Source organism: Manis pentadactyla, chromosome 9, assembly GCF_030020395.1.
Source record: "Manis pentadactyla isolate mManPen7 chromosome 9, mManPen7.hap1, whole genome shotgun sequence".
Taxonomy (NCBI): domain Eukaryota; kingdom Metazoa; phylum Chordata; class Mammalia; order Pholidota; family Manidae; genus Manis; species Manis pentadactyla.
Genome location: NC_080027.1, coordinates 41,067,786 through 41,093,355, shown reverse-complemented (window position 1 = coordinate 41,093,355; position 25,570 = coordinate 41,067,786). Strand labels below are relative to the sequence as shown.

The window sequence follows — 25,570 nt, the reverse complement described above, 5'->3', positions numbered from 1 at the left end:
AATTGAAACTAAGACAAATTTTTCAAGACTTAGTATGATTAATAATATTAGTAATATATTAATATCAATTACTATTTTAGTGTACACCAAACTATGCCAATATTGTGAAAGTAAGTAGCTCTATTTACTTGAGTTAAGATGAAAAGTGATATTTTAAGGAGTGTTTACTGTACTTTCAGAATGTCCACAGATTCAAATTACACTCACCTTTGTCAATTAGTAAAATACAGTAGTTAGAGGGAACATGTTGAAATCAGAAACATTTGTGATCTTATAAAAAAGCTCAAAGTGTTAATAATTTTGCAGATTACAATGAAGCACTAAGATAGTAAAATATATTTAAGAAAAGAACAAATAGAAACAATACCCTTTTCAGTTGCTGTTCTTTTAAGCTTCTCACTGTCCTTGCAGGCTCAGAAATGAGGTTTTTATAGTTTTCACATATATTGATCCGAGACTGGGCTACCTGCATTGTCCCCTCGAGAAAAGATTTCCAAACGGGATACATGCTCCTATAGTCAAAGAGGACAGAAAAGTATTAGGCAGGGAAAAGGGAGAAAAAAGCTGTTAACCTTTTGCTCAATGGTTAGCCTACCTAGAACGGATATTTGGTTTATAGTTCAAAGTGTATATATACTAGTTTATAGGTAGTGATATTTTTAGTATACATAGATGGAAATACAGCATATATTCTATTCCTTTATAGCTGGCCAATGGGTTGTTTTGATTCATTAGCTATTCTTGATACTGGAGTAAACTGATACAAAGATTACAATCCTAGGCTAGGCTAGCACTATAAAAATTAGTGAATAATTCACTGTCTCAAGGTCATCATTGTGAATATACAGTTTCACTATTTCATTAAGATGTTTTCCTAATTTTACAGATCAGGTAACCGAGGCTCAGAGAGATTTAGAAAATTACTTTAGATCCTACAAGAATGTGACAGTATTGAGATACAGAAGGTTGGGTACCTCTAAAGTATATTCTCTGTCAACTACATCATATTAATCTCTTACATAAACTGATGTGGTTGGAAAAAAATATTAACCATTGCTTATGGGTTTGAGAAGTCCATTTGTCTGACAAAGGAAGCCTGTGGTATTACTGCTGTACATCTGTTTCTCTTGCTGTAATAATGCTCAGCCAGGATCACATTGTGGCTTGGAATCATTCCAAGTCCCATCACCCTTTACTTGATAAATGCAGTAAGCAATCTCTTGGTAAAGTCAAAAAATTATTCATCCTTTGCTTTTTGTAGTCAAGTTCTTTTTCAAGCCTTCTCTTCTATTTTGTTAAATGTGTTAGTTCTAGTATGCTCCAACACTTGTTATAAACATAGTTTATAACTTATAACAATGAATAGTACTTTGTTTTTAAAAATGAGATACTTGAGCTGATAGATTATAATATTCATTTGCTGAGATTTTCTTTACTGTGTCATGTGGATTTTCTACTATATCAATGTATGGGACCATGTGCTACATGACGTGCTAGCTGTGGGATAAGAGTGTAAAAACAAGAAAAAGAAAAGGTGTGTGGGTCCCTATCCTACTTAGAACTAAAAAAACTTTGAAACTATTTTTCAACCAAGGAAAGTATTAGTTTGTGTAATGGATTAGTTTCTATAATATACCAAATGAATCAATTTAGAGATAAATATTCATTTATTTAAGCAGAGGTATATGACCTTCCCTTTGAAAAAAAGATTCAGTGTTGTGCCAGCAAAAACTGTCAGTATAAAAGCACTGACGGACGTAAGAAGAGCAAAATTAATGAGATGACTGATGTTAACCTATTGTGGTAATCATTTCACAATATATGTAAATCAAACCATCATGCTGTATACTTTAAACTGACACAGTGATGTATGCCAATTATTTGTTGATAAAACGGGGGGGAAAAAAAGAACAGTAAAAGTAATGCCCTCATGGCCTTACTGTACGACAACAAATGGAACCTAGGATGTATCCAACCACAGACCCTCCCTCCTGAGTAGTCCAAATCACTGATCTCAGAAAACGCAGAGAGAAAAATTTGGTACTATGCTTTGTAACTATTAATTCATACCTAAAATACATTATTAAATCATAATGAAAATGAGAAGGAACCATTATAACCTAGGATAGGAAGGAACAAAGGGAGGGAAGGTAGGAAGGAAGGGAGGGAGGAGGGATCCTTTTATCCATGCTGTCCCCTTAGGTAGCATCTTCTTCCCTTTACCTCTTCACTAGCTGACTGCTATTCATCCTTCAAATCTTAGTTTAAATGTAACTTCCTTTGGAACGTCTTTCACTAGCACCACCAGGTCAACCCACAGACTCAGCCAAGACTCACATGGCTCCAGCACTTTTCCTTCAATTGTAAATATTTGTATGTAATTGTTAGTTAATGTCTGTCTATAGAGAAAATTTCATTAAAGCAGGGGTATGTATATGTCTTTCTCACTACTGCATTCCTAGGGCCTAGCACATGGCCTAACATTTAAAAAGGTTAAAATAAGTATGTGTTGAATGAAAAATGGATAGATGTATAAATTATGAGAACTGTACAATAAAAAGAAAAATCCTTTCACTATGGAGTTTTGAAAAAGATCTTTATACCAAATGCAGAGAAGGCACACGTGTCCTCAACAATGAGCTACCATGAAAAGCACAGAATTCAGTTGCCAGTCAGTCAGAAGATGTGGGTGTGTGTTCCAGTTTAATCAACAGAATCATATATAGCACATTTCACTGTATTTCCATTTCCTCAACTGGCATATGGAGAAGTAACAAAAATATAGGTACCGTGTAACTCACAGGGCTATTTTAACAAATAAATGCAAATGATGTGAAAACTCTTGGTACAGATTTCTTCTAAATGAATAAATAGAAATAGTAGCAGAATTGTAGTAGAAATTTAAGTATTTCTTGTTAACATAATAGTGGTAGTTCCAATGGTTGTGGTGTTCCTCACTCCAACTGAGGAAAATATTAATGAGTTAAAGAGTGATTTTTTAAAAATTAATTTCACTAGGCTTCGTATATGTAACTTCAAAGCATAAGGAAAGGTACCAAGCATGCATGGTATTTTGCTCTTCTGCTCAGGCCAGGAAATGAAAGTCAATATTACAAAAGAAAGGAAGGAAATTATTTTAAGAACCTATCACATGCTACACATTATGCTTATACTTTATGGTTATTTGTCATTTAATCTTCATGACAACTTTGTAAGATAGGCGTTATCACCATAGTGCAGAGAGGAAAGTAAGGCTTGAAGAGGTTGTGTAATTTTTCTAAGGCTATTCACCAGAAAATGGCACTACCATGGTTATAGCCTCGCTCTTCCATTACCAATAACTACCCCTCTGCTCCAATCCCAATTTAATCATCAATCTCCGTACATCTCCTGTTTCTACTCATGCCATTTAGGATTCTGATTCCAACAATTACTCAATCCTATCAGAACCCATAATTCTGATCCTACCCCCTTCCCACTATCTCTCACCTCTCATTATCTCCCTTTCCAGTTTCTTATCTGGACTAGGTTTTATGGTCCACCATTATAACCACTCCCTTATGTACACCCTTATCCCCCTCTCTTTCCATCACCATAATCTACAAATTCCGACCTTGATTAAATTCAAAATTCTGTTTATGCCATACCTATGTCTATGCAGCAGAACATTACTGGAGAAAACCATCATCAGGCTGCCTGATCTCACTTTAAATTGATGTCAAATTCTAATAACTCCTTAGTGTTACCCAGTAATCCCATTATATCCCCCCAATCCTTATTCTTCTTCTATCTTCTAACAATTGTCTCCTTTCTTCTAACAATTGTCCCCAATCCATTATTCTATCTTCTAACAATTGTCTCCTACCTCTTCTTGTTTCAAACCTGTAATGTGACCACATGTTCAGCTGACAACAAAGCTACCAGAAGACAAGGTCTGCATGACCCCACATCTACCAATCTCCCTGCCTCTGTACCCATACACTCTTGTCATGGCTTGTTTTACCTTAACTACCTGTGCTCTGAAAGCCAGCTTTTCACATTAGCACTGCACTCTATAACCTCAGTAATTATAACAGCAATCCAGTAATTGTGCTTTCTCCAAAAATATCAACCTTTCCCTCTCCATTAGATTAGTCTAATGATCTTACAAGTAAGCTAGATTCCATCTTTAAAAAAAACAAACCTCCATTTCTCTCCAGCTACAGCTTCAGTGTATGTTCCTTTAATAGCAAAACTCTTTGAAACAATAGTTCCTTGAAGTAATTGTCTAAAATTACTGTTTCTACTTCCTCTCCTCCTGGTCTCTCAATTCAGCTAAAATAAGGCTTTAGCATCTACCACTCTTCCAAAATTGCTTGTCAAGGTCATCAGAGATTTCCCTGTTGCTAATCCCAATAGCCAATTCAAGCTTCGGTCTTATTAATTCAATCTATCAGCAGGACTGACCTAGTTTATCTTTCCTGAAATACCTTCTTCACTTGGCTCCCAGGTCATTCCTCTCTCTTGGTCTACTTCTACCTCACCAGGTATTGTTTAGTCCCCTTTGCTGGTTCCTCTTCATCTCATTGCCCTGTAAATGCTCAGTGTCCCCAGAGTCAGTCCCCAGGCTTCTTCTCTTCTCTAACTATATTCATTCTTTGGATAAAAGTTCATCCAGTCTCATGGCTTTAAATACTGTCAATATGTTAACTATTCCAGAAATTTTAATTCCAGTCCAGACAACTTTCCTAACCCCCAAAATGTAACATATCCAACTTGCATATTTAGTAGGCATCTTAAAACTCACATGTCCAAACCCAAATTCTTGATCTCCCCAAAATCTATTCTAGCAATCTATTATTCTATGTCACTGACAGCTACTCAAACCCTTCCAGTTGCTCAAACCAAAAACCCTAGAGTCATTGATTCCTCCTTTTTCTCTCATATCTCACATCTGTCCCACCAAGAAATCCTGTTCACTAGACTTTAAAAATAAAATGAAATATATAATGAAATATAATAAATACTGTCTGTCTCCTCCACTGGTACTACCCTGGTTTGAGCCACCATTATCTCATCCTTGGATTACTGTAATAATAAGTTTAAAAAAAGCCTTCTAAATGACCTCTCTGCTTTTGTTCTTGTCCCCCTAAAGTCCATGCTCTATACAGTACAGCCATTGTAGTGCCACCACTTCCTGGTACTCTGCAGTTCCTTACCATGTCCTTATCACCAATTAACAGGTTTAATCATTCATATGCTTACTGTCTTCTCTTTTCTCACTAGAATGGAGGCTCCATGAAGCAGAAGCTTGGTTTTATTCACTGTTGTATCCTCAGCACCAAGAACAGGGTCTGGGACAGCAGGCACTCAGTACATTTTCACTGGAGGAAGGAGGAGGGAATGATGGAGCCTAGATTCAAACCCAGACTTGTATGGCTCCCAAACCTCTGCTCTTCTGCTGACATATGACTGCTCTTGGTCCCAGTAATAATGCTAAAGATTGAAAAAAAGGGTCTCTTTACTCTAATAAAGACATACTAAGCTTTGTATATCTAAAGTTCTTTGTGTATGTCTTACATGATTTTTACCTCATATCTCCTCTACCATTATTTTATCTTTTTTTTGTTAAATGACTCACTTTAAAAAATATATGTACTTTACTACTTCATACTTTAACTGAAAAGCAAGTAATACTTGTCATAGTAATTTAGTTATAATTAGTAAAATTCAAAAATGTTCATCCATATACTATCTAAAATCATGCTGTAAAGTATTTCTTGTATAGCTATTAAACTAGAAAACAGAAAACTTTACCAAGAAGTGTTTTTATGAAGAAACAAACCAACCAATTTATTGTGACCATGGTGGTGGTCACACAAATCTACATATATGACAGAACTCGATTGAATTTAATATGTACACACATACACATACATACATACAAGTGAGTACATGTAAAACTGCTGAATTCTGAATTAGGTCAGTGGACTGTACCAGTTTTCTGGTTGTGATATTACACTTTACTTACGCAAGATATTACCACTGGGGGAACTGGGGGAAGAGTACCAAGAGCATTCTGCGTGTTATTTTGATAACTAGCTGCATGTGAATCTACAATTATTTCAAAATAAAAAGTAAAAAGCAGCAGCTTAACAAATAAACCATAGCTCTTCCCCTAGGCCTAAAAATATAGCCCTTGCATCAAGATGACTCTAGAAAATGTAGTAGGTAATTTCATAACCTTAAGATTAATTTATATATAACTGATAACAAGGAGAAAGTATGGTGTTTAATAAGTAAGTGTTCATATATTGTAGTTCTTGGTAGTAGGGAGAATATCCTAAGCCTAGGTAACAGAGGTAAAGGTGGGAGGAAACTGATTTCAATCCAGTTGAGATGCAGTAACAACTTCAATACAACTATAGCTTGAGGTGCCCAAGGGGTGGAGAACCAAGGATGAAAGGAGAAATGGCTACAGATGAGGTAACAAAGGTAATCTGGGGCCAGGTTTCTTCATGGCTTTCAACACTGTAAAAAAATCTTAATTTCCTCCTATTGCCAAGGAGAAACAATAGATTTTTTCAAGCAGAAAAGTGACAGCAGGACTGTTTTACAAAACCACTGGTACTGATAATTGGTGGTATCGCACTTAATGAAATTGTGAAAGGGAGCTCAAAAAGGCAGAATGTGGCTACTTAACATTCCTAAGAGAAGATGAGATGTACAAAGAACTCAAAGTTAGAGGCAACTGACTTTTTGGGTCCCAAGCTGAACAGTTAATAAAAACATATGATCATTACTAGTTTATAGGCAAGATTTGAAGACAGGAATATAGATATGATTACTAAAAACAGTCACTAGAGAGCTGAGGGAACTCAGAGAAACTCTTAGAAAGGAATTACTATGATCTGAATGTTTCCCCCCACAAATTCCTATGTGGAAATCCTAATGCACAAAGGTGATGCTACTAGGAGGTGAGGCTTTTGGGAGGTGATCAGGTCATAAGGCAGATTAATGTCCTTCCAAAAGAGCCCCACAGAGCTCCCAAACCCCTCCCATCATGTGAAGGAAACCAGAAGTCAAGGAGCCTGCAACTCAGAATAAGTACTTCGCTAGAATTCAACCATGCTGGCATCCTGTTCTTGGGCTTCCAGCCTCCAGAATCCTGGGAAATAAATTCTGCTATATATAACCCAGTCTGTGGTAATTTGTTACAGCAACCTGAAGAGACTAAGACAGGGCTAAAAACCTGTCCTCAGATATTAAAAAAAAAAGTAGTGTTACAGAAGTCTAGTTTCCAAGCAAATGGGGGTGGTTTAATGGCATTAAATAATGCATGTATCACTAAACTGGCAAAAATGTTTAAAGGTGGATCACATGCCCTTTTGGTAAAAAATAAAAAGATATGGGCAATTTCATATCAAATTAGAAGAAATGTAAAATACATTGATAGAGCTGATGATGACAATTTACAATATGAACATTTTAAATATATAAACCATTTGACCCAGTATTATCCTCTCTCAAAATTTACTCTATATACTTTCACAGTACACAAAGATACAGCTATGTGCATAGACAAATTATCCATTGCAGCATTATTTGCAATAGTAATAAACTAAATAACTACCCACAGAGAAAATGAATGACTATAGTTACCCAAACTATGGCACTAACACAGCCATTAAAAAGAATGTGGGACCTGAACATAGTGGCATGAAAGGATATCTAAAACAGACATTCCTAAGTGTTAGTGTGTTGGTGGAGGGTAGTTACAGAAGCATATGTGTATAATTCCTATTTTGTTAAAAACAGCAAAACTGTCTGTGTTCATGTATGCACCACACAGGAAAAATATGGAAGAAATGACCACATGCTTTTAACAGCAATTACTCTAGGGAAGTAGAAATGTGAATGGAAGAGGCTTAGGGAAGAGGATGAGGCTATACTTTATATTCTCTATACTGTTTCAAATGTAACATAAGAGCACTTTTGATAAGCATTTTTAAATTACCAATACAATTACAAAAAAAGTTAAAAGGGAAATTTTAAATGACTAGAACCTAAAATAAACTCCCAACAAAAAAGAAAAATTGGCATTTGCCTTTCTCATCCTCAATCCCTATCCTTTCTATTGTCTTTTTTCACAATGGCACCACCATCCTCTCAATTGCCTAATTAAAAAATCTGGGAGTCATTCTACAGTCCTTCCTCTCCCTCCCTCTACTTCATTCTTTAGTTAGCAAATATTTATCAAGTGCTTTCTATGTTCTAAGAGCTATTTTAGATACTGAGAAAATTACAATTGACCCTTGAACAACGCAAGTTTGAACTGCACAGGTTCACATACACATGGATTTTTTTCCAAGTATATTGGAAAATACGTTAGAAAAATTTTTGGACATTTGTGACAATTTGAAAACACATTTCTTTTTCTCTAGTTTACTTTGCTGTAAGAATACAATATGTAATATGTATAAAATACAAAATATGTGTTAACTGTCTATGTTATTAGTAAGGCATCAGGTCAATAGTAAGCTATTAATATTTAAGTTTTTGGAGAGTCAAAAGTTATATGCAGATTTTCAACTATGTAGGGGGTTGGCCACCTTAACCCCCACGTTGTTCAAGGGTCAACTGTACTTTATAACTTGATAGTTATAGAATCTATAGTATAGTCTTCAAACAATTATCCCCTCTCAAAATTTACTGTATGTCTTCAAACAATTTTGACAAACACATAAAAACCCTAATGAATCAATTCCAAGTCCTCTAGCTTCAGTTTCCTTGATATGTCTAAAATCTCCCCACAACCTAATATATAATTCTAAGAAATGACAAATGATTAAATCCCTGCAATTCTGTCCTTTCTGAATTCGTCTTCACATCTCTCTAAACCATCTTCATACTACTACTAAAGTGAAATGGAACATGTCATTCCTCTTGTGGAAATTCTTCGGTGCTTTGGTTATCTTCTGAATAAAAAAAGAAACCCTGTGATATGCAAAGTCCTTCATGATGCCTATATCCTTCATGCGCACCTCTCCTCTCATCCTCCAACCCATGTACATCACACCTACTGTACTGAACTGCTCATTGATACATAACATTCATTTTTTCTCATGCCTCCTGCCTTTAAGGTGTTACTTCTGCTTAGAATTCCTTTTGCCCAACACTAGCAAACTCCTGCACATTCTTTAAGACTCAGGTGTAGAAGCCAAGGTTTTTGTCTACAGTCCCAATGCACCTCTAATACTACCCAATACTGCAGCTTTTAGAGTGGTTCTCTCCTGTAAGCACCTTAAGAACTGGCACCATTACTTAGTTTCTCTAAAGTCTACTTTAACAACTAGCATGTAGTAGATACTTCACAGCTATATCATGAATTTAAAAAATTAATGGATAAATGAGTGTTTAAATACCTGTTGACCTTGAATAAGACACATAACCTGAGACTTAGTTTCTCTATAGACTAAGTATATAGAATGAATAAGAAAAATAAGACACATAACCTGACTTAGTATATAGAAAGAGGATATATAGGGGGGCGGAGCCAAGATGGCGGTATGAGTAGAGCAGTGGAAATCTCCTCCCAAAACCACATATATTTTTGAAAATACAACAAAGACAACTCTTCCTAAAAGAGAGACAAGACACACAACTTCCAGACCACATCCACACCTGTGAGAACCCAGCGCCTCGTGAAGGGGGTAAGATACAAGCCCCGGCCCGGCGGTACCCGAGTAACCCACACCTGAGCTCCGGGCAGGAGGAGAGGAGTCACAGCAGGGAGGGAGACGGAGCCCAGGACTACCAAATAGCCAGCCCTAGCCATCCGCACCAGAGCACAGACACAGTGCATGCACGGGGTCCTGGATACTAGGGAAACAGGACAGTAAAACCTGTGAGCGGGTCCCTGCAGCTGGCGCCCCGGGGACAAAGAACAGCGAGTGCTTTTTGAAAGTCCTGAAGGGACAGGGACACGGCCAGACGGAAGCATCCTGGGAAACTTAGACCAGCAGCAGGGAACTCGGGGAACCCTAAATCCCTGGATAGCAGGGCAGCTGAGAGGCCCCTCACGGAGATAAACAGCCTCCCGGCTGTTCCCCCTCCAACGTGGCTCCACCATATTGGAGCACCGGCCGGAGGCAGGCCACGCCCACAGCAACAACGGAGATAAAATTCACAGCAGCCGGGCAAGAATCAGAAGCCCCGTCTGTGCGCAGCTGCCCAGGACAAGTCACTAGAGGTTGCTGTTCTCACAGGAGAGGAAGGCCACAAACCAACAAGAAGGGAAGTTCTTCCAGACATCACTGGTGCCAGCTCTGCAAACTATATTGCCATGAAAAGGCAAAATTTGAGGCAGACAAAGATTACAGAGACAACACCTGAGAAGGAGACAGACCTAACCAGTCTTCCTGAATAAGAATACAAAATAAAAATCATAAACATGAGGACGGAGATGCAGAGAAATATACAAGAGCTAAGGGATCAAGTCCGGATGGAGATAAAAGATGTCCAGAGGGAGATTACAGATGTCCGGAAGGAGATTACAAAAGTGAAACAAACGCTGGAAGGATTTATAAGAAGAATGGATAAGATGGAAGAGGCCACTGATGGATAGAAACCAGAGAACAAGAATGCATAGAAGCTGACATAGAGAGAGATAAAACGATCTCCAGGAATGAAACAATATTAAGAGAACTGTGTGACCAATCCAAAAGGAACAATATCCGTATTATAGGGGTACCAGAAGAAGAAGAGAGAGAAAAAGGGATAGAAAGTGTCTTTGAAGAAATAATTGCTGAAAACTTCCCCAAGCTGAGGGAGGAAATAATTGAACAGACCACGGAAATACACAGAACTCCCAACAGAAAGGACCCAAGGAGGACAACACCAAGACACATAATAATTAAAATGGCAAAGATCAAGGACAAGGACAGAGTTTTAAAGGCAGCTAGAGAGAAAAAGGTCACCTATAAAGGAAAACCCATCAGGCTATCATCAGACTTCTCAACAGAAACCTTACAGGCCAGAAGAGAATGGCATGATATATTTAATGCATTGAAACAGAAGGGCCTTGAACCAAGGATACTGTAACCAGCACGATTATCATTTAAATATGAAGGAGGGATTAAATAATTCCCAGACAAGCAAAAGTTGAGGGAATTTGCCTCCCACAAACCACCTCTACAGGGTATTCTAGAGGGACTATTCTAAACGGGAGCACTCCTAAGACTAAATAGATGTCACCAGAGAAAATAAAACCACAGCAAAGAAAGCAGACCAACCAAATACTAACTAAAGGGAAAAATAAAATCAACTACGCACTAAAAGCAGTTAAAGGAAACACGAAAGAGCACAGAATAAAACAACCAACATATAAAGAATGGAGGAGGAGGAATAAGAAGGGAGAGAAGAAAAGAATCTCCAGTGTATATAACAGCTCAATAAGCGAGCTAAGTTAGGCAGTAAGATACTAAAGAAGCTAACCTTGAACATTTGGTAACCACGAATCTTAAGCCTGCGATAGCAATAAGTACATTATCTTTCATTAATCACCCTAAATGTAAATGGACTGAATGCACCAATCAAAAGACACAGAGTAATGGAATGGATAAAGAAGCAAGACCCATCTATGTGCTGCTTACAAGAGACTCACCTTAAACCCAAAGACATGCACAGACTAAAAGTCAAGGGATGGAAAAACATATTTCAGGCAAACAACAGAGAGAAGAAAGCATGGGTTGCAGTACTAGTATCAAACAAAATAGACTTCAAAACAAAGAAAGTAACAAGAGACAAAGAAGGACGTTACATAATGATAAAGAGCTCAGTACAACAAGAGGATATAACCATTCTAAATATATATGCACCCAACACAGGAGCACCAACATATGCAAAAAAAATACTAACAGAACTAAAGGGGGAAATAGAACGCAATGCATTAATTTTAGGAGACTTCAACACACAACTCACGCCAAAGGATAGATCCACCGGACAGAAAATAAGTAAGGACACAGAGGCACTGAACAACACACTAGAACAGATGGACCTAATAGACATCTATAAAACTCTACATCCAAAAGCAACAGGATACACATTCTTCTCAAGTGCACATGGAACATTCTCCAGAATAGACCACATACTAGGCCACAAAAAGAGCCTCAGTAAATTCCAAAAGATCGAAATCCTACCAACCAACTTTTCAGACCACAAAGGTATAAAACTAGAAATAAATTGTACCAAGAAAGCAAAAAGGCTCACAAACACACGGAGGCTTAACAACACGCTCCTAAATAATCAATGGATCAATGACCAAATTAAAATGGAGATCCAGTAATATATGGAAACAAATGACAACAACAACACAGAGCCCCAACTTCCGTGGGACGCAGCAAAAGCAGTCTTAAGAGGAAAGTATATAGCAATTCAGGCATGTTTAAAGAAGGAAGAACAATCCCAAATGAATAGTCTAATGTCACAACTGTCGAAATTGGAAAAAGATGAACAAATGAGGCCTAAAGTCAGCAGACGGAGGGACATAATAAAGATCAGAGAAGAAATAAATAAAATTGAGAAGAATAAAACAATTGAAAAAAATCAATGAAACCAAGAGCTGTTTCTTTGAGAAAATAAACAAAATAGATAAGCCTCTAGCGAAACTTATTAAGAGAAAAAGAGAATCAACACAAATCAACAGAATCAGAAATGAGAATGGAAAAATCACGACAGACTCCACAGAAATACAAAGAATTATTAAAGACTACTATGAAAACCTATATGCTAACAAGCTGGAAAACCTAGAAGAAATGGACAACTTCCTAGAAAAATACAACCTCCCAAGACTGACCAAGGAAGAAACACAAAAGTTAAACAAACCAATTACGAGCAAAGAAATTGAAATGGTAATCAAAAGACTACCCAAGAACAAAATCCCCGTGCCAGATGAATTTACTTCAGAATTTTATCAGACATACAGAGAAGACATAAGACCCATTCTCCTTAAAGTTTTCCAAAAAATAGAAGATGAGGGAATACTCCCAAACTCATTCTATGAAGCCAACATCACCCTAATACCAAAACCAGGCAAAGACCCCACCAAAAAAGAAAACTACAGACCAAAATCCCTGATGAACGTAAATGCAAAAATACTCAACAAAATATTAGCAAACCGAATTCAAAAATACATCAAAAGGATCATACACCATGACCAAGTGGGATTCATCCCAGGGATGCAAAGATGGTACAACATTCAAAAATCCATCAAAATCATCCACCACATCAACAAAAAGAAGGAAAAAAACCACATGACCATCTCCATAGATGCTGGAAAGCATTTGACAAAATTCAACATCCATTCATGATAAAAACTCTCAGCAAAATGCATATAGAGGGCAAGTACCTCAACATAATAAAGGCCATATATGATAAAACCACAGCCAACAATCTCTGAACAGCGAGAAGCTGAAAGCTTTTCCTCTGAGATCGGGAACAAGACAGGGATGCCCACTCTCCCCACTGTTATTTAACATAGTACTGGAGGTCCCAGCCACGGCAATTAGACAAAACTAAGAAATACAAGGAATCCAGATTGGCAAAGAAGAAGTTAAACTGTCACTATTTGCAGATGACATGATATTGTACATAAAAAACCCTAAAGACTCCACTCCGAAACTACTAGAACTGATATTGGAATACAACAAAGTTGCAGGACACAAAATTAACACACAGAAATCTGTGGCTTTCCTATACACTAACAATGAACCAATAGAAAGAGGAATCAGGAAAACAACTCCATTCACAATTGCATTAAAAAGAATAAAATACCTAGGAATAAACCTAACCAAAGAAGTGAAAGACCTATACAATGAAAACTACAGGACACTCTTAAGTGAAATTAAAGGGGACACTAACAAATGGAAACTCATCTCATGCTCTTGGCTAGGAAGAATTAATATAATCAAAATGGCCATCCTGCCCAAAGCAATATACAGATTTGATGCAATCCCTATCAAATTACCAGCAACATTCTTCAATGAACTGGAACAAATAGTTCAAAAATTCATATGGAAACACCAAAGACCCCGAATAGCCAAAGCAATCCTGAGAAAGAAGAATAAAGTGGGGGGGATCTCACTCCCCAACTTGAAGCTCTACTACAAAGCCATAGTAATCAAGACAACTTGGTACTGGCACAAGAACAGAGCCACAGACCAGTGGAACAGACTAGAGACTCCAGACATTAACCCAAATATATATGGTCAATTAATATTTGATAAAGGAGCCATGGAAATACAATGGGGAAATGACAGTCTGTTCAACAGATGGTGTTGGCAAAACTGGATAGCTACACGTAAGAGAATGAATCTGGACCATTTTCTAACCCCATACACAAAAGCAAATTCGAAATGGATCAAAAACCTGAATATAAGTCATGAAAAACCATACAACTCTTAGAAAAAAACATAGGCAAAAATCTCTTAGACATAAACATGAGTGACCTCTTCTTGAACATATCTCCCCGGGCAAGGAAAACAAAAGCAAAAATGAACAAGTGAGACTATATTAAGCTGAAAAGCTTCTGTACAGCAAAAGACACCATCAATAGAACAAAAAGTACCCTACAGGATGGGAGAATATATTTGTAAATGACAGATCCGATAAAGGCTTGACATCCAAAATATATAAAGAGCTCACACACCTCAACAAACAAAAAACAAATAATCCAATTAAAAAATGGGCAGAGGAACTAAACAGACAGTTCTCCAAAAAAGAAATTCAGATGGCCAACAGACACATGAAAAGATGCTCCAAATTCCTAGTTATCAGAGAAATGCAAATTAAAACCACAATGAGATGTCACCTCACTCCAGTAAGGATGCCTACCATCCAAAAGACAAACAACAACAAATGTTGGCGAGGTTGTGGAGAAAGAGGAACCCTCCTACACTGCTGGTGGGAATGTAAATCAGTTCAACCATTGTGGAAAGCAGTATGGAGGTTCCTCAAAATGCTCAAAATAGAAATACCATTTGACCCAGGAATTCCACTTCTAGAAATTTACCCTAAGAATGCAGTACTCTAGTTTGAAAAAGACAGATGCACCCCTATGTTTATCGCAGCACTATTTACAATAGCCAAGAATTGAAAGCAACCTAAGTGTCCATCAGTAGATGAGTGGATAAAGAAGATGTGGTACATATACACAATGGAATATTATTCAGCCATAAGAAGAAAACAAATCCTACCATTTGCAACAATATGGATGGAGCTAGAGGGTATTATGCTCCATGAAATAAGCCAGGCAGAGAAAGGCAAGTATCACATGATTTCACTCATCTGTGGAGTATAAGAGCAAAGAAAAAACTGAAGGAACAGAACAGCAGTAGAATCACAGAACCCAAGAATGGACTAACAGGTACCAAAGGGAAAGGGACTGGGGAGGATGGGTGGGTAGGGAGGGATAAGGGGGGGAGAAGAAATGGGGTATTATGATTAGCATGCATAATGTGGGGGGTGGGAGAAAGGGGAGGACTGTGCAACACAGAGAAGATAAGTAGTGATTCTACAACATTTTGCTATGCTGATGGACAGTGACTGTAATGGGGTTTGTGGGGGGGGACTTGGTGTAGTGGAGAGCCTAGAAAACATAATATTCTTCATGTAATTGTAGATTAATGATAACAAAAAAAAAAAGAGAAAGAAAATGGGGATTACTCCCTGATAGGATAAAACTAACTGCAAATCAGTGATTAATGCATGCTTTACATATCCTTAATTTTGATCTTTTAAAGGGTGTCAGATGATCAGCTATGGAAGTACATTTTTCTGATAATATTCCTTTCTCTTAAAAAAAAAAAAAAGCAGTTCCTGTGTGGTGATCTCCAATAGGTTCTTCACAATGGTATAAAGGTCATATCAAAGTGTGGGCAAAGGGTTTGTTTGTGTTTATACAGAGGATCAAAGCCTAATTTGGCTACCCAGAAAACGAATTAAGATACGATATGAAGAAGAACTTCCAACATCAACATCCTCTGGAAGAGTCATTCCAGAAGATGATCATCAAAAAACTTCAACAAAGATCCTGGCCCTGTTGCAGTTGTAGCTGCATTCATCCCACCGGTTCCTGGACTTGCCATTGGAATGAAGAAGGAGATATCTAAGCTGGCCTGTGCATACAGTAAAACAACACATTTGACTGGATCTATACTGTCAGAACTCAACCAAGAATTAGGAGAAGTGCAAGTTGCAGTGCTCCAAAATTGTGCGACTATAGACTATCTACTGTTAAAAGAACATATGGGATATGAACAGTTCCCAGGAATGTATTGTTTTAATTTGTCTGATTTTTCTCAAACTCTTCAAATTCAGTTAGACAATATCCATCATATCATTGATAAGTTTTCGCAAATGCCTAGGGTACCTAACTGGTTTTCTTGGTTTCACTGGATATGGCTGGTAATTGTAGGTCTGCTTTGGTTATGTAGCTGTATTCCTATTATGTTAATGAGTGTACATAATTTAATTAGTAGTTTGTTAAAACCTATCCATGCTGAAGTTACTCTACAAGAAGATATGTCAAAGAAATAACCAATCTTCCCATATTTTCTTCCGTCTGCTACTTCTATAGCTTTTCTTCTTCCTTTCTAATTACAACCCTTAAATAGAATTCGTGCCTCATATCGAATTTACCAAGTATCATAATTCTTCCAAGTGGTAAAGATACCTCAAGACAAATGCTGGGCATAAAAGCCACAGGGCATAAATCTGCAAAGAAGTAAAAAGCTAACCTTTTCAAAGAATATTGCTTCTCTCACTTACCAACTTTACATTTCCCCGTATAGCCCCAAAAGATGACTGGTTAGCTAGAGACGGGTAAGATTCCTCAAGGGAGGAACAACCTAAGACAGGCACAGTCGCAGGGGGGCCATCAGGTGAGAAATTGGGGATCAACAGAGGTGAGGCTTAGAACCTCACTCCCCCTGTTTTGAGAGAAATCTTCTGCATCCGTGGATGTTTTGTTGCCCTTGTCTAGCTTGGATTAATACTTAGTCTATAGGCACAGACCTGATCATCTACATTTGCCCTCTTACAGCACTAAATTATGTTTTCTACCTTTATCTTGCATCTACCTACCACTTCAGCATTTTACTAAAAAAAAAATAATAATAATAACAAGGGAGAAATGTGGGATTCACATATAAATCAAGTATAAAAATCAAACGAATAATCACATCTGACTTGATTGTTTATAGTTCATGATGCGTGATCAAAACTGAAAGTTTCTGTGATATGACTGCCCTTGCACTGTTCACCATGTAAGAATTTATTCACTATGTAAGAACTTGTTCACCATGTAAGAACTTGTTCGTTATGCTTCAGAAGATTGTAGACTGTTGAAAATTAGGCTTGGGGTTGATTAATGATTGTGCATTGAGTCCCCTATACAGAATTTTATTGTTGTTAACAACCATTTGATCAATAAATATGAGAGATGCCCTCTCAAAAAAAAAATAGAAAGAGGATATATAATTATATGTTCTTCATAGGGTTGCTTTGATAATCATGAGAGGTAAATTAAAGTTCCTAGTATAGTGTCTGACATATAGTAAATATTTGCTAAAAATTGTTTTAACATAGTTTTAAAAATAGGTTATATAAGCTGGCTGGGGCTGGATCTTTTCATCCTTAATTCTTTGATAACCTCCATCTTATATCTCAAACAAACTTGGAGTACAGCCTGTCTATAAATGTGAGTCCTTCTTTACTTTCCAGCAAGCAAACTCTTCCTTGGTCAGCCTTTCCTTATGCCAGCAATACTGAACATATCATTCTCAATCTCACCTCCAGATTTTTCTCTACGTGTCTCTTTTGCATAGAACTTCATCTGCTCTCTCCTCCCTCCTTAACTGAACTTTGTAGCTATTGGAAAGTCTACAAGAAATTCTCTTATTTTTGTTTATTTTCTTTTTCTGCTTTATTATTTTTATACTGCAACTATTTGGATGTTTTATTATCTATAGCTATCAGGCCACCTTCCAAGTTATCAGCTTGTCTGCAACTGCGAAGAACTATGATGGTTTATTGTTTATACTTCAGTGTTCTAGCACCATTAAGAATTTATGATGATGTCAGTCTTCACCTACAATCCAGCTATGTGATTTCATATTCGACTCCAAACCACACACTTCGATCCTGAGTTCTTAATACCCTGGGTTCTCCACTATTGTTTCATGGGCATTAGTCTTAACTCCAGCTAGACTACAAGCTCTGAAATCTTGTCTTTGACCGATGGTTCTCTCACCACTAAGGACAGTTCTGAGTACAAAAGCCAAAAAATGGTTACATACCAACCTCAAAAAAGACATCAAATTCTAAGCAAAATTACAAATATTTTAAAGATATCTGTAGGTCACTGAGGACACAATTTATATTCCTTTGCTATCTACTTTCTTCAAAATGTGTATGTGGGATATTGACTAGCCAGTTTCTGGATACCTTGTTTTATTTACTTACATAGGTATGTGTATCTTAGGAATTCTTTTCCCTTAGGCTCACAAAATTCTATCCTTCCAAATTTAGAATTTGTTTTAGAAGTAATGATCCAATGATCATGATAGAACAGTACAATCTCGTTTCATTATTGTTGCAATAATGTGTTTTATGTATAGGTCACTGAGGAAATAATTTGTGTTCCAATGTCATCTACCTTCTTTAAATTCCACATGTGGGTATTAATTAATTAATTAAATATAATATAATATAATATTGGTTTAAAACATATGTAAGTGACCTATTTTATACAGACTATCTACATGCTATGGAACATTAACACTTTTTGAAAATTTTGAAATTATACTTAAAAACATAGCAGAGGAAAGAACCAATTTTCTAAAAAAAACTATAGATATTATCTTTCTATGCCATGGCTATAAATGAAACAGTTCTTAAAGAAAATGGGTAAGAACTACTTATTAAATTACCTGTAATCATTCCGATCATCAGCTTTTATTCCAGGCCAATCTCTCTTCAGATACTGACTAGCCAACTTCTGAATACCCTATTAAAAAAAAATGTTTTTTAAAATAAGTATTGTGCCATAAAGGAAACTCTTTTTCCTTACGATACATCACTCAGCAAATCCGATCTTTCCAAATGTAAGTTGAATTCATAAGTTAAAAAAAAAAATCATAAATCATAAAACAGCAGCAGAATCACAGAACCCACGAATGGACTAATAGTTACCAAAGGGAAAGGGACTGGGGAGGATGGGTGGGAAGGGAGGGACAGGGGTGGGGAAAAAGAAAGGGGGCATTACAATTAGCATGTATAGTGTGGTGGTGGGGGCACGGGGAGGGCTGTGCAACACAGAGCAGACAAGTAGTGATTTTACAGCATCTTACTACGCTGATGGACAGTGACTGTGAAGGGGTATGTGGGGGGGACTTGGTGAAGGGGGGAGCCTAGTAAACGTAATGTTCTTCATGTAATTGTAGATTAATGACTCCAAAATAAAAAAATTACTTTAAAAAAAAGTAAAAAAAAATCATAAATGGACGAACACTATAACTTAGGAAAAGGCTAAGTATAAGGATGAGAAAATAGAAACTTAATTGATATGCTTTTCATTTCACCAAACTATCTAACCAGCCACAAAAATAAACCACTGCTGGAATATCTTTGATTACACAGGTTGACATCTCAATTTCCCACCATTCCTCTGCTGTGGCATGTACTACATTTCTAAATCCAAGCAGCCAAACTTTCATATACCAGGAAGGGCAACAGCACATTTAACAGATACACACTGGCTTGTAAAATTAATGAACAAATCTTGTTGCTATTTTACACTAGTAATTTTCAAGATAGATTTTAAGGGGTTTTTCTTTTTAAATAATACCATGGCACAAATCACTTTTAAAAAATTAGGTTTACAAAGAACTACACCCATTTATTGTTATCCATGCAACATGAACCTGGACAAAATAGAGTATTTATCTATAAAAGATACAGTGGGTATCAGGAGTTGAATAGAGAAGACTGTTTTCTTTACAAATAAGGTTAAACTCACCCTGAATATAGAACATACTGCTTTTTAGGCAAGAACATACGTGGTCCCCTACTACAATAACAGGGGCCAATATAATAGGATTAGAAATCATAAACTTTGGGATATTCATTTCTATACATATAACTTTAAAAGGAATAAATAAGATGCTGAGATGAGGAACAATTTATATTAATTAACATATTGCTTACTTTAAGCAGAGGTTGCACAAGTAATATCAATGCTGCCCTCTATAAATTCCACCTTTTGCTAAGGTCTTCTGCCAAATCAATTTGGCTTATTAAATAAATCCATTGTTGAATCCTTTTGTTTACGATTACTTCAAAGAATCCAAAGGGTAGCAGGAACTACTGAATCTCAAGCTCCTCCTAAACTTGACAATATTAGTTTCACTATTTCCAGGTACTGTGTGTTCTGAGAACTCACATACAACTGCACATCCACAATACTTCAACTTACAGACCTTGTACTTTCTGGTAACTTTGAAATTATACTTAAAAACATAGCAATGGAAAGAAGCAATTTAAAAAAAACTATAGATATTATCTGTCTGTGACATGGCTATAAATGAAACAATTCTTAAAGAAATTGTTAAACCAGACACTAGGACATCATTTATTTCACTTCTGCACCTTGTTTATACTGTCTATGTTTATGTGAAGTATCTTCCCACCATTACCATTCCCACATTCTGAATTCTCACCCTCCTCCTTTAAATTACTTTTAAGTTTCCCAACACAAAATATTCAAAAGTATATATAGGAAGCTGTGAGAAATTTCATTGCTTATGTATGTACTTTCATTTCATTAAGATAGAAGAGTTTGTCCTTCTTTCTGCATTTACTAGCTGGAATTCTTTTTTAAAGAACTATCCCTCCTGAACTATTTGGTTATCCTGAGGTACAGTTTTCAGAGGAAAAGCAAGAAAAATACTTGATTGTACAGTTTTGGTCCAGTGAATTTTAAAAATAACATTATGAACTCATAAATTTTGATTAATGGATGTGTTTCACTTTACTGCAGTCACTATTCTTCGGTGCTCCAATTGTTCCATGTGGTCAGTGGGAGTCTTTCCAAGTTGGCTTCCATATCATGATCCCAGCAGACGTTACAGTTTGTTTTCTTTTACAGTTCCTATTTCAGTTTGCAGTAAGATAGTTTCCCAAGGAATTGTGACTTCTTTTTCAAAGAGAACATTATTTAGAGACCATAATCTAGGCAGTTCCTTATCCTTACAGTCTTATATTGTGTCTTTAAGAGGCCTCTTCTAAGCACTGTATGAAAAGTAGCACAGTCTTCACCCAGTTAGTCTCTCACACCACCTACTTGTCTATAATCTGTATTGCATTGTTACGGTCTGGTTTAAATAAATATTTTGTCCATTTACTGACCATAAGCTCCATCAGGAAGGGATCTTATCTGTTTTTTTTTTCAATCACTATGTTTCTAGGTACAGCAAAGAACCTAACATTTAGTTGATGCCAGTAATATTCACTGATTGCATGAATAAATGCCACCTACATTATTTTATTTCTAATGTATAAATACCCAAACTCTTTTTGTGTTTTTGCCATTCTGAGTTAGAAATGCTTGGATCAATGTTCTCTGATCCCTATTTACATATGCTCAAAGGAAAAAGAAAATGGTACCAGATTTCTAAGATTATGACCAGGTGGTTTTAATATAGTAAATAAGCTCTTTAGTAAAACTACAGTTAAATTTAGCCATCTCCATGATTGGAAAAGAACATGTGGGACACTCCAAAGCAATGAAAAAAAAACAAAAAACAAAACCCAGAAGTTTACTCCATATTTAAAAGGCACTGAACAGTAATTTTTGGGAAGGTTCAAATAAGTCAAGATCCCTGAATTCAAAGAACTCAATAAGTAGACAGTAATAAGGCAGCATGAAATGGGAGGCAACACCAAGTAAGTGGCAATATGTGATCTAAGTATCTAGATAAGGAGAACATCATCTAATATTTTCTTAACAAATCACATCTAAATGATATGATAGTGACTTTCAGTTAATCACTGCTAAAATGGTTGCAGAATACTATATGAGCCTGAGATTATGAGTAGGTAGAATGACAGCACTCCAAATTTATGTAAAACAAATGAACTCAGGCATTTCAACAGATGTGTGTCTCTTAGCTGTTACGCCTTGTTATGACCACAGAGAAATTGGATACTGAAAGGATACATAATTTATTTAAGATAACACAACTAGTTAAATTTGAATTAGAATCCCTAGTTATCATTCTAAATCTTTGCCAAAAAAAAAAAACTATCACTTTAGAGTGGATTTCATCTAATTATTTAAGGAAATTTTGAAATTAACATCTTTTTTGTGCATTGTAAGTTACAACAGCAGTTTCTAGAGCTCTAAACCACAAAGTTGAACTGTATTAAACTGAATGAGCCCTTCAGAGATGAGATAAGGGATTCATGAAACAGACAAACAGTGAGATCTTTAGATGAAAGAACTTATTCAAGTTAGTTCACAGAGGCAGGAATCATGACTTCTCTGTGCTCCATGCAGCTGTTCAAGATCTAATCTGCATGGATGCTCAAGAAATATTCTTTGGCCATTAACGGAAAGGTCCTAAATAACACTTCATGCCTCTGGAAACATTCTATATTAAAACTATATCTTATGAATAAAAGGTTTATTTATATATAAGTAAAATCTACCCCAACTAAATGGCTAAGGAAAATAAACCTATGGCTGGCCATGTTTCAGTAAGTGTTGTTTTCTCTTTTGTCTGTGGGGGGTGGGGGGTGGAGGCGCTCCCCAGCCCACAACATTACTCTCTATAATTGGTACCACCAGACATATATTTACCTGAGTTATCACTGATGTATAATGTTGGTCTGATTTCCAATACAATTTACTCTGCAGCACTGGTTTCCATAAAAATGTACTATCAATTTACTCTTTGAACACCCAGTACATCCCATTCCAACTTTTTGAAAAGCTCAATGTCTGATGTAAGACTTGCTTTGTTTACCTCTCAATAACACTTGCTATATTGTGCTAACAAATGAGCAACACAAAGAAACCCACTGTTTAGCTGACACTGGAAAATGGACTGATGGCTTAACCTTTTGCCCACTTACCACAACAAGCAGAGCAGAAGTGTGTTCCATGCTCTCACACAGGTTTTTCTGTATTCATTTCTTACCCCCAACATACAGAAAAATTAATATTTCAGTATTACTAAGGGTTTGCTATCAGATGGCTCTTCAAAATTTGTTATTTATATACTATACCTTTTTGTCATGAAATTCCCAACATCATGCAAAAGACTTTAAGATGGATATTTCTCAAACTGATGAAGATTATACATTGATTTTCTTTACTAGTCCTAAATTACTTTAATAGTAACAGAATACTTCCCCATCACATTTACAGAAAATTTTGGAATATTTTTCATTGTTTTGGGTGGTATATAATTGTAGTTTGGGGAAAAAAATCAGTATATTATTTAAAATTACAAAATAAAATGTCTTTACTTAATTTCTATTCATTTCATGATGAATGAAATATTAATCTTATACAGATTAAATGAGTATTTTAACTTTTTCCTTTTATCAAAAATCAAGGTTTTGTTTAAATTAATTATGTAAGAAAAAAAACAAGATCTAATGACATTAAAATAACCTATTTCATTTGAAGACCAAACAGAATAAAAAATAGATGAAAATTAATTCATTCATGATAAACTTAAGAAACTTCTTTAATCTACTAAAGAGAATATATGAAAATCCTACAGCTAACACAGTAACGGAGAGTGGATGCTTCCCCCTTAAGATTGAGACTAAGGCAAGAATACAGAGAAACAGTAAAACTCTCTCATCAGTCCCTCCAAGAATACAGAGAAACAGTGAAAGTCTCTCTCATCAGTCCCTCCCAACATGGTACTTATAGTCCAACTTATTTAAATAGGGCAAGAAAAACAACTAAAAGGCACACAGATTGGAAAGGAAGAAATAAAACTACTTTTATTCACAAATGACATGATTTATTTATGTAGAAAACCTCAATGAATCTACAAAAAAATTCCTCAATAACTGAGTTTTAAGAACATTGCAAGATACAAGGTCAACATATAAAACTCAACTGTTCTCCTACATACCTGTAATGAACAATTAGAATTTGCATTAAAAAAAATATTGGCAATAGCTTTGGGGAAAATAATGTACTTAGGTATAAACCAAAATATGTGCAGGAACTGTATGTGGAAAACTCCAAAATATAGATGAAAGAATCAAAGATCTAAATAAATGAAGAGATATTCCATATTATTGGGTTGGAAAACTTTATATATATAGTCAAGATATAAATTGTTTCCAATTTTATCTATACATCCATTCCAATCCAAATCAGAATTCCAGAAAATGTTTCTGTAGCTATCAACAGACTAAGTTTAAAATGTATATGTAAAGGTAAAAGTACTAGAATAGCCAAAACAATTCTGAAAAATAAGAAAAAAGTCAGAGGACTTACATTACCTGGGATCAAGACTACTATAGTATAATATTAGAGTAATCAAGACAGTGTGGTATTAGACAAATACCACAAATACCTTTTTGCTAGGTACTTAGCCAAAAGAATAGACACACAAATCAATGGAACAAAACAGAGTCCAGAAATAGATGAACACAAATATAGTAAACTAAACTTCTATTTCACAAAAGTGCAAAGGCTATTAGATGGCGAAAGGATAGTCTATAGAAACAAATGGTTCTGATTTTTTGCAAATATGGAAAAAAAAAGAAAAGAATATTAACACAAAAATTACAACTTACACAAAATTTAACTCAATATGACTTATAGGCCATAATGTAAAGAACAAAATAATAAAACATGTAGAACATATAAAAAAATTTCTTTGACCTTTAGGAGAGTTTTTACATAAAAAAGCCAAAGCAGGAGCCAGGATGGCGGCATGAGTAGAGCAGCAGAAATCTCCTCCCAAAACCATATATACTTTTGAAAACACAACAAATACAACTATTACTAAAAGAGACACCAGAAGAAACAGGACAACAGCAAGACTACATCCACACCTGCAAGAACCCAGTGCCTCTCAAAGAGGGTAAGATACAAGCTGTGGGCTGGCGGGACCTGAGCGGCCCTCACCGCAGCTCCTGGCAGGAGGAGAGGAGTCAGAGCGGGAAGGGAGGGGGAGCCCAGGACTCCTGAACACCCAGCCCTAGCCATCCACACCGGAGCGCAGACACACAGTGCGTGGTGTGCTAGATGCTAGGGAAACAGAACAGCAAGACCTGTGAGCGGGTCCCCGTGGCCAGCGCCCCTAGGACAAAGAAAAGTGAGTGTCCTTTGAAAATCTTAAAGGGACAGGTGGACAGAAGCGCCCTGGCACAATCAGACGAGTAAATGGGAATCCTGGGGAACTCCTGGCGCCTCAACCCCCTGGGCAGCAGGGCAGTTCGAAGGCAACTCATGGTGATAAACAGCCTCCAGCCCGTTCCCCTTCCGGCGCTACTCCGC

The 25,570-nt window shown here is 36.4% G+C and overlaps 1 protein-coding gene across 2 annotated transcripts in view; it reads right to left on the bottom strand.

The window, feature by feature from the left end:
* FCHSD2 (FCH and double SH3 domains 2) overlaps positions 1-25,570 on the bottom strand; it is a 359,006-nt gene that overhangs the window by 199,676 nt on the left and 133,760 nt on the right. For both annotated transcript variants that reach the window (XM_036888620.2, XM_036888618.2), the window contains exons 4-5: positions 18,969-19,045; positions 368-512 (exon numbers count right to left, since the gene is read on the bottom strand). In XM_036888620.2, coding sequence (XP_036744515.2) covers positions 368-512; positions 18,969-19,045 — 222 coding nt within the window. The remainder of the gene's footprint in view (positions 1-367; positions 513-18,968; positions 19,046-25,570) is intronic.